Source organism: Pyrus communis, chromosome 15 (genome assembly GCF_041283825.1).
Source record: "Pyrus communis isolate YQ-2024b chromosome 15, ASM4128382v1, whole genome shotgun sequence".
Taxonomy (NCBI): Eukaryota; Viridiplantae; Streptophyta; class Magnoliopsida; order Rosales; family Rosaceae; genus Pyrus; species Pyrus communis.
The window spans coordinates 15,934,243-15,948,013 of NC_142579.1; the positions used below are offsets into that span (position 1 = coordinate 15,934,243).

General features: G+C 34.6%; 2 protein-coding genes across 6 annotated transcripts; one reads left to right on the forward strand and one right to left on the reverse strand.

Annotated features, from left to right (window-relative positions):
- The first annotated feature begins 325 nt into the window (after window positions 1–325).
- On the forward strand, window positions 326–4,622 carry LOC137745769 (programmed cell death 2 C-terminal domain-containing protein). Of its 5 annotated transcripts, none has more exons than XM_068485781.2 (8): window positions 326–491; window positions 934–1,034; window positions 1,121–1,204; window positions 1,293–1,390; window positions 1,489–1,784; window positions 2,473–2,707; window positions 3,855–4,059; window positions 4,141–4,622. In XM_068485781.2, exons 2-8 carry the CDS (start codon window positions 942–944, stop codon window positions 4,261–4,263), a joined length of 1,134 nt encoding a protein of 377 aa, XP_068341882.2. In that variant the 5' UTR covers window positions 326–491; window positions 934–941; the 3' UTR covers window positions 4,264–4,622. The 5 variants fall into 5 exon arrangements, with proteins under 5 accessions (XP_068341882.2, XP_068341890.2, XP_088542180.1 ...); XM_068485789.2 differs by having other exon boundaries at window positions 346–496; XM_088686054.1 differs by lacking the exon at window positions 326–491 and adding an exon at window positions 503–578.
- Window positions 4,623–5,495: 873 nt separating this feature from the next.
- Window positions 5,496–7,719, reverse strand: LOC137745784 (DNA-directed RNA polymerase II subunit 4). The gene is made up of 6 exons (XM_068485800.2): window positions 7,482–7,719; window positions 7,252–7,360; window positions 7,045–7,122; window positions 6,422–6,455; window positions 6,256–6,324; window positions 5,496–5,812 (listed from the first exon to the last, which is right to left on the reverse strand). The coding sequence occupies exons 1-6, from the start codon at window positions 7,528–7,530 to the stop codon at window positions 5,735–5,737; spliced, it is 417 nt and encodes a 138-aa protein (XP_068341901.1). The 5' UTR covers window positions 7,531–7,719; the 3' UTR covers window positions 5,496–5,734.
- Between the last annotated feature and the right edge of the window lie 6,052 nt (window positions 7,720–13,771).

Consider the following 13,771-nt stretch of genomic DNA (forward strand, 5'->3'; position numbering starts at 1 on the left):
GTGTTATCTCTACTAATCTCTACTAATTAATAAAACACTTATTGTTAGTCAAAATCCTATGAAATTACCAGATTAACCCTCTACTTAAAACATAACATGAATAAGAAATATAGGGTATAAATGTATTTTCACAACCAAATTTTACTATTTTTTTCTTCAAAACCTTACATACATGTAATCCTAACATATCTTTAATTAAAAAAAAAAAAAAAAAAAAAAAAAACTTCTCACTCCCACATTCTCTACTACTCTCTTCCTCTCTCCTTCTATTTCAGAAACAAAAATAAAATTTTTTTTCACACACTTTGTGTGCCCATATGCTAGTATAAAATAATCAAACGAAAAGTTGGGGGTGTTGCTAAATTAAACTAGGGCGGGGATTGGGCGGGCCGTATCAGTGTAGGTAAATTATAGCCCATCCAGATAGTCCGCAGCGCAGCCTCTCTCACTCCTCATCGGGCATCAACCATTGTCGCCGCCGGTGTCCTCTGGTAAGGTAACTACTTGTTCGTTTAATTCTTGTTTGTTTAATTCTTCAATTATGCGAATCAGAGACTTTTTGCTCTTAAAAACAAAGGGTAGTGTGCCGAAACTTTGACAAATTCTTTTTACCCAACAAGGTTATTGTCAGGACAGCACTAAATAAATTCACAAAAATTCCAAGGATAAATGGAGTGTTGCGAAGCATATGACATTCTTTTGTTTGTGCTTTGCTTCTCAAACAAATTGTTTTAAGTTGCACTTGAGAACCTCAAATCGATTGTTTTTTCGTTTATATTGGTCATATATAGAATCATCTTCCCGACTTATTGATTTTACTTATTTTGTTTATTTAGATGTATGTGTTGGAATTTGTGTTTTCAGCTCTTTGCTTAATTTGTGTTACCTACAATGACTAATGACCATGGCCGGCCGCTGTTGTTTTTCTTGTAGCTCGGGTGATGGCTGAAGTCCTACTAGGCATGCCGGGACCCTGGGCTGATGATTTTCGTGAAACGTCTGATCATTATACTACAAAGATTGGCGGATTACCTGTGAGGAACTGCTGCTCATCTTCTCATGTTTTCTTCCAGTATATGAGTGTTGGGTTTTTGATCCCCTTTCATTTTCTTTGTAACAGGACTGGCCTCTCCCTGAGAAGCCCGTCACGCCTGATCTGCTTAAGTGCAGTGCATGTCGAAGTAGATTAAGTCTTGTTGCACAGGTTTTACTTTGGAAACTAATCAATTTACGTTTTATGACATATCTTTTGAAAAGATACGGGCCGTGATTTTTAATTGTTTATTTTCCAGGTTTATGCCCCAATTTCCAGTAAAATCATACAGATTGAAGAGCGTGTCATTTTTATTTTTGGTTGTCTAATGCCAAAATGTGGGAGCACTCCTCTTAGGTCATTTTAAAGCATCTGAGTTGATATTAACGGCAATATATAGTAGTGTTGGTGCAAGCGTTGTTGTTTTTGCTTATGATATATCTTATATCATGCAGCTGGCGAGCGCTGCGTGTTCAAAAGCTACACAATGAGGAGGAGGAACCAATTACCTCTTCTCAGGAAGCGGTCCCTTCAACTTCATCAGTACCGGTTTCAAACGCCAGCTGGTGGGAGGATTTGGACGATGAAAATGATGAAGATATAAATCTAGAAGAGTTGGGTAAAGCATTTAATGATGCTGCGAGATTAGCTTCTACTGCCAAGAAACCACATAGAAATGATCACAGTAAGACTTCTACAAAGCCATCTTCTTCAAGTCAGTTGGAAAGAGTGGCAGACGTTGACACACCTGGTATGGATGTCTTTTAGAAGAATAAATCTCAGCTTAGCTTCCCCTTACTTGGCTTCCAAGCTTTTATAATTGTATGTGTTTTTTGGCCACCGTTTCATGAGCTTTCATGAGCTTCGTCTCCTTTGTACATGTACTGTACTATGGCTGTTGCATTTTTCTCTGTGGCTAAAATATGCCACTTCGTTGTTGTTTTGTTCAGACTCTTTTTGGTGGTTAAGTGTGAAAGGTACCATAAAAAAAAAAACACTGCACAAAGTGGATGGTTGGCTACAAATATAATGATGTGGGAGAACGAAACATGTCATTAAATAATTGTGAGATGAATAAGTTCTTTTCTTTTTAAGGGACGAAGTAACCAAAATTAGCTTGCCTATAAATTATTGTAGTTTCTATCCCACTTTGACTGCAACATAAGGGTAAAAATCATCTCTTCATACATAAGGGTAAAAACCATTTGTTCATATAAACTTCTGCTTAATTTGAAAAACCAAGTTTATGTGTGTGTACAACGTGATTCACTTATTTACATATTTATTGTTTGTTGTAAATTCTTATTTCTTTTTCTTAACTGATTCAAATTCTTCCATTCAATGACATTCTTTTTCAGTAAAATCTATGTGCTGGGTTGCCATTTCAGTGTTGTTTTAGGTTTTTTCTGAGGTGTAACTTGTTTAATGTGCTTGTGCAGTGGTGCCTTGTTTTTATGTATACACTCAAAAAGACTCATCTTCAAAGGATCTTACTTCTTTATGTTCAAACTACTCATCATTTTCCATTGCAAAAGAAGGAAATGATATTGAGGATCACGGACAAGATGAAACGTGGGCAGAGGAAGCTTATGAATATGATAAAGCTTTGACAGCTGACAGGACATACCTTAAGTTCAAGAAACGGTTGGATGCACACCCAGAACAATGTTTCAGGTATTGAATTAATGAAACTTAGGATGTTCAAGTAGATGGAAATTAGGATGCGAGTAGTTAGTTGCACTTCATTTGCATTTGTAGCTTGTTATCAAAATTAGTTAAAATTTGTGGAGACTCCTACAATGCGTTTGGTGGTCAATACCAATGCGAGGCTCACTATGATGCAGAAGCACATGAAAATCACTCGGGTTTATTTAACATAATATTGCAGAGCAACACACATATATCAACTCCACCAATTTATTTATTTAATTTTTGTGGGGAAGTGGGAAAACTAGGAAAGAGTGCCGCTTACTCCAACCCCTTGGGGAAAAGTTGTTTTGTTTGAATAGCTATATATGACCATGCCACACACCGTCACCCATGGCCATGTGAGCATGCCACACTCCATCCCTGTTGGTATTTCCATCTGTGGTGTTGCAACAATGTGAACCAATGTCTGGCTACACACTATGCTGAGATGGCTGTATGATATGAAGAGCCCACTCTTTCATGTATTGGTAACGTTCCCTTGAAAATCCCATCTTCGCATGCTTAGTCGTGAATTTCTTCAAGGTCTATTTGTTGCAACTCATTACTAATCTCATATAGGTCTTGAAAGGCTATGGCTCTATGATGTGGTCAATTGGTCATATGATCTTTTCCCGAAATAATTTCATGTAATTGCATATCTCAGATGACCAATTTACCATAATTTTTTCATCTCTCTCTCTGATTTGAACCATAAGGATGAAGTGTCTTGTAGACGAAAGCATATGAGTTGTATCTCTAATTTTCCCTTTTTAAAATCTTTTCTTTTAGGGCTAACCAATGAGGAGTTACTTACTAGCGTACCTGGACATAATTTTGTTTCAATTTCCATGTGATAATGTGTGATTTCAAAACCTTGCGACCACATGTGATTAGAGCTTTTTCCTTTTTCACTTTCCCTTTGGAAAGTAATGCTTGTTAAGCTTATATTCGACCTTAAATTAGAAACTGAGTGTGAAGTTGATGGGAAGCTTGTCTGAGGCTTTGGCATCTTTCATGTCTTTCAAAATTGGCCTAGCAATTATCACCGTTATACTTGGAACTGAGGAATGATATCTATTTTTCAACTCCGCGTTTGTCTTTTTTCATTTCTTATGCTATCTTGTGTACTCAGATATTCATATGGTGGAAAGCCACTCCTGGCTACATCAGCTGAAGGAGATCCGGGGAGATGTAGTCTATGTGGTGGATCAAGGAAGTACGAGATGCAACTAATGCCCCCATTATTATATTTTCTACAAGAAGCAGCTGATGATTGTCAGAGGCAGTCACTGGAGAACTGGAACTGGATGACACTTATGGTATACACTTGTTCCAAGGTAAGTCAAGTATTTGCTATTTGGTCTCTTATTACGTAGGTGCCCTTTAGTTTTATGCAGAAACAATTTGATATTTTGCAGAGCTGCTGTCAACATGGTCAAGGAACGTCCAAGTATGGGAACTGGCTTGTGATAGAGGAAGCTGTTGTGTTACAAGTCGAGAAATCTTTTAATGGGCTAGCTGAACATGGTTATTTGTCATGAATCGGTGCAGTAGATGTAGCCTCTTCATGGTTCTTATACATACATATAAGGGAATATTAAAGGCGTTGTCTCTTGGTTATTGATGGTTGCTGCTATGTGGCACTGACACGGAAGAGCTCTTGTTCTGGACCTTCTGGCAAAGCTTGAAGAATTTCAAATTTGTCCCCGGTTATGCTTAAGGAAGTCTCATTGGCCATTCGAAACAGGCTACCGAGACTGGTGAGATGTGATGCATACATGGTTTGCTTGCTAGAGAACAATTAAGTTTTCCCGTTTCTGAGTGTATGATGCATTAGGTTGATATTTTAGTATTTGCCACAATTTTTCTGCTGAGAGAACGCAAATAGTTACTAGTAAAATCTTGCCGCACGCACACGGTGTTTCAATTGTCTATAGGATTTGTGTACAAATGGAATATGATCCTATAGCGTATATACTTGGAGAGTCCATGTGACAGGATTCGGGTTCGATGTTCTAAACACCCAACTCGGCTTCACTTGAAGCTAGGCCGTAAGATGGGTAGGCAGGTTGGCAAGGATAATTCATCAATTTAAGTCGCGCAACTGACATGTGACATACTATTTAAGTCGCGTGACTGACATGTGACATGCTTTAGAGTGGACTGACAATTTCTAATGGGTTTAAGGAAACTATTTTGAAAAAAAATAGTCGATGGAGTCAACATTTGGGGGGTAAAATGGCAATTAGATTCACAATTTATATGTAATATTAAGGGCTTATAAGCAAAAAAATAACGGTATTAACTTGTAAAGTTTGTCACTTGACAATTTGATGAAACTTATGTGTTTGTTTGCTACCCACTCACAATGGGTGGGGCAGCAGGGAAGGAACTTGTAGTTTTAATCAAGTTTATGAATTTATGTTTTTTCCCGAAAAATAGTTTAAAGACTTAATTTTCACTCTGATAATATTCAATGGCCAAATTGCCAATTTACTGAACAATCGAGCAATATTCTAGTCTAAAATCTAATTTAAATTTCATGGAGATGAATTAGAACTTGGTGACTTGAAACTTCTTGAGAAGAATTCGAACTTAGTTACAAAAAGCATATACATTGGTTAGACAACTTGGCTATGCCCGGGTTCTTTTGTTCTATATGATTAGACAGGAGAAGCTGACTAATTGGACCGATCAATTAACCGAATTTTAAAACTACATCGCATTCAAACCACATTGGGATGGCATTAAGCCTTTGTGACAAAACTCAGAATAATTTAGAACAAATCACTCAAAGGCATCATCACCCACGAATACTAGTCATAATATTCAGTCAACTACATCCATGTAAGATCCACACACACGGTTTGAAGTTGGTGGCTGTTCAAAGACAGCTTGCTTGGCAGTCAAGTTCCGAATATTACAAAATACGCTACCAAAAGAAGTTCGGAATTGCATTGCCATAAATACAGCACCTTTCATAGTCATATGGAACAGAAGTAGCGACAGACACTACTCAAATTTCTTGATTAGCGCCAGGTCATTCAACATTTTATCAATTGCATCATCGTCATGAACCCGTCCTTTTGCCTGCATTAGAGAGGCTCCGTTAATAGATACGAATTAGAGTCAAATAAACCTTAGGCATGACCTACAGACTTCAGAAGGAAATCAATGAGATTTCTTTTTCTGTACTTGAATTAAGTTTTGTTCATTGGAAATTAGCTGACATTAAACTTGCTCACTCCAACTCCAATGGCAACTCAACTGAAGAACCTACATCTTGAATGTTACCTGCTAAAGAACCCTTCTCACCCATCATCTGATTCTATCCCATACGGTCAATTTTTTATTTTATGGCAAACACTACTACGGATTATTCATTGTTTACGATTTGATTTTCCAGAAATGAAGACTCATATAATTTTCAAAATTTTCTGAGAAACAATGTACCATTCATACGAAGCATTACGTATATCCATATTGACAAATTCATAAACACCACTCGCAAAGGTTGGATGAGCGGGATATACCTTTATAGATGGAACCATAGCAATAGCTTCCTCAACAGTTTCAGGGCAGAGATTGCCAAGAACACAGAGCTGCACAATAGAAATTATTCCAGCATTAAGAAGATTTGTGTTAAAAATGCAAAGAAAATTCTCTTTCCGGAGTTTATTATAGGTAATTGGAACTTACCTCGAACTCAGTCAGCTGATATCTACTAAGGATTCTGAATGTTGGTTAAGATTCACAAATTTGAAGAAAAAAGATCCTGCTTTCATGTCAAAAGTAACTAACATAACAACCATTCCTATGACAATTGCCAGCATTGACCCGATTAAGCATCTGAAAGATACAGTACACGTCTGGACTCGCGGCCCATAAGGGTCACAAATACTCTCATCAACAGATAACTCAGCTAAATTGCCCATCAGCTGAAATCTCATAACTCATGAGATAGTCTTTTGTAGATTGCATAATAAATGCTTCGTTTTCATTCAATTACAGAAGTTGACAAACGATTGAACTCCAAATTGCTATGGTTTTACTTTCTTTAACACGAGACGCACAATGGCCAGATAACTAACACTTATTCTGCATCCTAACAAGAACCTAAGACAGGAAACCTTGCAGCCATCCGGCTGATTTGGATTCATAGGGTTGATTAGAAAATTATGCAAACTCGAGTCTCTATCACTGACTCCCAGGAACGCATCAAGGGACATAAGTGCAATGTATAAATGTAGTAGAGTTGTAGCATAACCACGAATGAACAACAAAGAAGATAAAATTTCCATCTTTTACAATTTGAAGGATACTCTCGAACTTGTTTAACAGCGTCGGGATTTTTGTAACGGCTGAAGCGCTTCACATACTGCAGTGACTTCTCAAATACTCTGAGAAAGTAAGGTAAAAAGAAACAACAGATGAAGTAAAACAGACAACATTCTTATCGGAAACCTAATATCATGCTAGATTGAAGATTAAGGATTAAAGATTAAAGAGAGTGAAAGGGGGAAACTGACTGAGAAATTTGGTTCCTGGGATCATCAGACATCTGTTGAAGCTGCTCGAACTTGTGTTCCAGAATCAAAGAAACTTCGCAGTTCATTAAGCATTTTGCCTTCAAAAACTCTGCCCACCACAAAACCAAATCCCACCATTTCTCTAATTAATCTAATCCAACGCGATACATACATACATATATAGATATATATACATAGAGAGAGAACAAGAGGGAGCGGGAGAAAGCTACCGTCTCCGATTTTAAGCTCGGCGGCGTTTTCTTCCTCTTCCCCAGACATGTTTGCGGAGTATCTAGAAAGAAAACACAGAGAGAGAGAGAGAGAGAGAGAGAGAGAGAGAGATTTCAACGGGGCTTAAGCAAAGCAAGGAGTTGGATTAAGAATTTATTGAAGAGGCAGAGGCGGCGTTGGCCTGGCCATCATCTTGAACAAATAGTTTTCCCCATTTACTTTTCCCCATTTACTCTCAATTTTCCGCTGTCGATTCTTTCTTCTTTTTATTTTAAGCTAATTATCCATCTAAATTTTTATTTCAATGCTCTTGCTGAGAATGTAATGCTTGATTAGGCCTGACAATTCTTGACACGATTCAATAACTCGACATGACACGATACGAAATTAACAGGTATTTAGGTCAACACGATAACGAAATTAATAGGTGTTTGGGTCAACACGATAACGAATCGGGTCGTTATCGGATAACACCCCGATAAACACCTGTTAAGATAACGGGATGGTTCGGGTATAGATGTAGGTAACACGATATACGATAAGAAAAATATTAATTTAATAATTTTATAACCCTAAAAAACTACTATAATAATTATATATATATTAATTTAAAAATTTTATACCGCTAAAAACTATAATAATTATATATATATTAAATTAAATATTAAAATTGGTGATCATTGGATTGGCTTAAATGTACATACCATTCAATTTCTTAAGTATTATATGTATAAAATAAATAAATTTAAATCTACTTAATAAATATATATATATATATATATATACATACATATATATACTATTGAACTTGATGGGATACGAACTCTACGAAATTAATTTCAACGATCCAACTGTCAAACTTGTTTGTATATGAATACAATAAATAAACTCAATCTTCAATTTAAAATATTTACACTAGTGGATACCACAAAATCTTATGTTATACTTAATGAAAGTATGAATAAACTCTTAAGTGTTAGTGAATCTATTGATTTAATGGGATACGCATTCTATGAAACTAATTTCAACGATCTAACCGTCAAACATGTTTGTATATATTTCAAGATCGCATACGCCAAAAATTGCAAAAAACAAACATTCAGACATCAAGAAACGGAACAAAACTTTTTGACGGTTATCAACAAAAAATCACAATTTAACGGTTATTTTAACTCCGATTTTGATGATTTTTTACAGCTACACTCCTTGACCCTATATGAATACAATGAATAAATTCGATCTTCAATTTAAAATATTTACATTAGTGGATACCACAAAATTTTATGTTATACTTAATGAAAGTATAAATAAATTCTTGAGTGTTAGTGAATCTATTGTTTTGATGGGATACACATTCTACGAAACTAATTTCAAAGATCCAACCGTCAAACTTGTTTGTATATGCTTCAAGATCGCATGCGCTAAAAATCGCAAAAAACAAACATTCAACGATCAAGTAACGGGACAAAACTTTTCGACATTTATCAACGAAAAATCACGATTTAACAGTTATTTTAACTTCGATTTTGATGATTTTTTACCGCTACACTCCTTGACCCTATATGAATACAATGAATGAATTCGATCTTCAATTTAAAATATTTACACTAGTGGATACCACAAAATCTTATGTTATACTTAATGAAAGTATGAATAAACTCTTAAGTGTTAGTGAATCTATTGTTTTGATGGGATATGCATTCTACAAAACTAGTTTCAACTATGCAACCGCCAAACATGTTTGTATATACTTCGAAATTGCATATGCCAAAAATTGCAAAAAACAAACATTTAAAGATCAAGTTACGGGACAAAATTTTTCGACGATTATAAATGAAAAATCATGATTTAACGGTTATTGTAACTCCAATTTTGATAATTTTTTACAGCTACACTCCTGGACCCTATATGAATACAATGAATGAACTCGATTTTCAATTTAAAATATTTACATTAGTGGATACCACAAAATCTTATGTTATACTTAATGAAAGTATGAATAAACTCTGAAGTGTTAATGAATCTATCGTTTTGATGGGATACACATTCTACGAAACCAATTTCAATGATCCAACCGTCAAACTTGTTTTTATATGCTTCGAGATCGCATACGCTAAAAATCGCAAAAAACAAATATTCAGAGATAAAGTAACGGGACAAAATCTTTTTGACGGTTATCAATGAAAAATCATGATTTAACGGTTATTTTAACTTCGATTTTGTTGATTTTTTTACAGATACACTCCTTGACCCTATATGAATACAATGAATGAACTCGATCTGCAATTTAAAATATTTACACTAGTGGATACCACAAAATCTTATGTTATACTTAATGAAAGTATGAATAAATTCTTAAGTGTTAGTAAATCTATTGTTTTGATGGGATACGCATTCTATGAAACTAGTTTCAACGATCCAACCATAAAAATGTTTGTATATACTTCGAGATCGCATATGCCAAAAATTGCAAAAAACAAACATTCAGAGATCAAGTAACAGGATAAAACATTTCGATGGTTATCAACGAAAAATCATGATTTAACGGTTATTTTAACTCCGATTTTGATGATTTTTTACAACTACACTCCTTGACCCTATATGAATACAATGCATGAATTCGATCTTCAATTTAAAATATTTATACTAGTGAATACCACAAAATCTTATATTATACTTAATGAAAGTATGAATAAATTCTTAAGTGTTAGTAAATCTATTGTTTTGATGGGATACGCATTCTATGAAACTAGTTTCAACGTCCAACCATAAAAAAATGTTTGTATATACTTTGAGATCGCATACGCCAAAAATTGCAAAAAACAAACATTCAGAGATCAAGTAACAGGATAAAACATTTCGATGGTTATCAAAGAAAAATCACGATTTAACGGTTATTTTAACTCCGATTTTGATGATTTTTTACAGCTACACTCCTTGACCCTATATAAATACAATGAATGAATTCAATCTTCAATTTAAAATATTTACACTAGTGGATACCACAAAATCTTATGTTATACTTAATGAAAGTATGAATAAACTCTTAAGTGTTAGTGAATCTATTGATTTAATGGGATACGCATTCTATGAAACTAGTTTCAACGATCTAACCGTCAAACATGTTTGTATATATTTCAAGATCGCATACGCCAAAAATCGCAAAAAACAAACATTCAAAGATCAAGTAACGGGACAAAACTTTTCGACGGTTATCAACGAAAAATCACTATTTAATAGTTATTTTAACTCTGATTTTGATGATTTTTTTACAGTTACACTCCTTGACTCTATATGAATATAATGAATGAATTCGATCTTCAATTTAAAATATTTACTCTAGTAGATACTACAAAATCTTATGTCATAATGATTGGTGAAAATTGAAGATTTTGTAAAAAGAATAACATGCAAGCTTTGAGTTCCATTGACAAGGTTTAAACTTTTGAGAAAGGCTTCACAATCTTGAAAACAAAAACTCTTTCATTTTGCATATCTTTGCACATTTAATATTTTGTAATAGACTAGTAGTGTATGAATGTTTGTTTATTAGACTCTTATTTTTGAGTGTAGATATAGTACTTAAACGACGAATGTGTTTTAATGTTTTGAAATAATATTTATGTGGCAATGTGTGGTATGTGCAAATTTGAAAAAAAATATTTTTCTTAACGGGTCATAACGGGTAAAGTGACCCGACCTGTTAAGGACCCATTAAGATAACAAGTGTGACACGACACGACCCATTAAGATAACATGTGTTACACGAAAACGACACGAACATGACAGACACGACCCGTTTGCCAGGCCTATGCTTGATATTCGAATGAATTGAATAAAGTTATCGTTTGACAAAAATAAAAAACCTTATATCTTTCCGTTGTTTTTATGTAAGGATGACTAGAAATTAAAAAGATGCATAGGAGCAAAATAAAATTATACGTTTCTTTAAAGAAAATTTGAGCATTAGTCTATGAATTTTGATCCAACTGGAGTTTTGGTTCATGAACAAAAATATCATGAATATTAGTTGTTAAACTTGTTATAAGATGGAGCAATAATCCTTCTGAACTTCCATCCAAAATAAAGAGCTTAAAGGAGCAAATAATGGACAAAATTTCTAATGGAGTAATCCAAAATAAAATTGTTCTACATAGTGACAAGTTTGGGGATCATTACTCATCGATTTTTAGTATGGGTACGAAAACTTTAGTTCGACTAAAATTTAGACACCAATACTCCCATTATCTATTTCCCCTTTTCTAATTATCTTTCCACTGTCAAATAAATGATGTATCGTTATCATTAGGGAGCTTTATATATAGAAGCAACAACTTTTATTACTTTTAAGGAACTCCACTAGTTTTTAAACATGTCAAGGAGAGACAAAAACATAAAAATAACTAAAGCCAAGTCCAAAAACAAGGAAATAATGTTTTAAAATACAAGTCATAGCCCTAAGGCTTTAGGGCTGTTAATATAACTCAGCCTTCATAACTCTAACAAAATTAATATATGCCATAAGATCAACTCATCCTCGACTATTTTTGCAAAATCAGTTTTCAAACTATATGTAGAATCAGTTTGTATCCTTTATTACTAGAATCAGAACAACCTGTCCTCAACCATTTTTGCAGAATCGGTTTAATCAGTCATAAACCATTTTGGCAGAATCAGTTCAATCCGTCCTCGACCATATTTGCAGCATCGGTTCACCCAGTCATTGACCATTTTTGTAGAATCAGTTCAACTCGTCCTCGATCATAGTTTTTTTTTTTTTATATGTGCTCTGTTTGGTTGCCGAGAAAGTGAGGAAGAAAGTAAAATACAAAAAGAATTTGCACCTGCAACACGACCCAAACGTCGAATCAATGAAAAAAAATATAAATTGGAATGAAATTGAACTGGATCTGAGAGGCTTCTCGCCGATTGCCAATCTTTCAAACTCCATAACTTCACCTTTGGCCTAATATTTCTTGAAGAGAGAAAGGGAGAGAAAAGAGTAACAAATGAAGTGATGGAATGTGAAAAGATTTTACCATTATACAGGGTATTTTTGTAACTTACACTCTAGAAAAAACAGAAAATTAATGATGTCATCTTTTACATGTGTTAACTGTTGTCCCACTTTGAAATGTTTAAAAAGTGTTATCTCATTATAAAATTAAGTATTAAAATTATACTTTGTGTGTAATTTTTTTCAATAAATAAATGCATTAAAAACATGGCTAACGTTTAATTTATTTTGGTTTGGTGGTATTCTGTCCTTGTACATTAAAGACTACACCTAGCTTGAAGCCTATATTGGGACTTCTTTCGGAGTTTAAAGTGTTTGCATTGCCTCATGTCCCTCTTTAATAATTGCCTTAACTTCTACAGTTTGATTGGCTGAGAAGAGAAAGAAGATGTTATAATAATCTTATCAAAATTTATATATGTTGGGTAATGGTTGGTACTTCTCTCTATATATTAACCATTTCCACCAAATATGAGGACTTAAGAACGTTAATTGTTTCCCCATAGTTTTCTTCACTACATGAGGGGGACATTAGTTGGCTATAATAATTACGAAAATAAATCAAAGAAACCAACCTGGGTTATGAAAGAATAAATTCAAAAGAAAATCAAAGAAATAAATAAGAGAGCATTATATATAGCAAGGTTCTAAAAGGCGCTAAGCGCTAGTCGGGTGGCGGGCTAGGGCCTGGCGCCTAGGTAGCTAGGCAGGCACCTAGGTGGATTTAAGTAAATTTATTATATTTCGTGTAAATAAGTGTTTGCTTATATTTAAAATATATAAATTATATCATAAACTACAAAATAGAATGACATATATTTTTTGAAGTATTGGAACATAATAAAAACATGGGGAACAAGCATATAATGTGTGTTCATTTAAGTATTCAACAAGTCTCTTACAATTTATAGAAAAAAAAATAAAAGTTATCCATTTTCTGTCTAAGTGAGTCACAACCTAGACGGGTCTGGATGGGCTAGGCGAGCCCTTCATCAGGTCTAGGCGCCCTTTCTTAATTTTCAAACGCCTAGGCATTAATTGGGGCATTGGCCAGCCGCCTAATGCCTAAGCGGGGCCAATGAGGCGTTATGTAACAGCCCGTTCCGAAAATTTTAAAAACGTACACGTGAAAAGACGATTTTGCCCCTAGTGCGATTCCTTTACGTTTTGTGGTTGTTTTTGGGTTTTTGTTGGCATGTTTTGGGCCACACACACACTAACCTACACCCACACCCTTTTCCCTGCCTTGTACCCCCTATCCCGTGCCCAGTT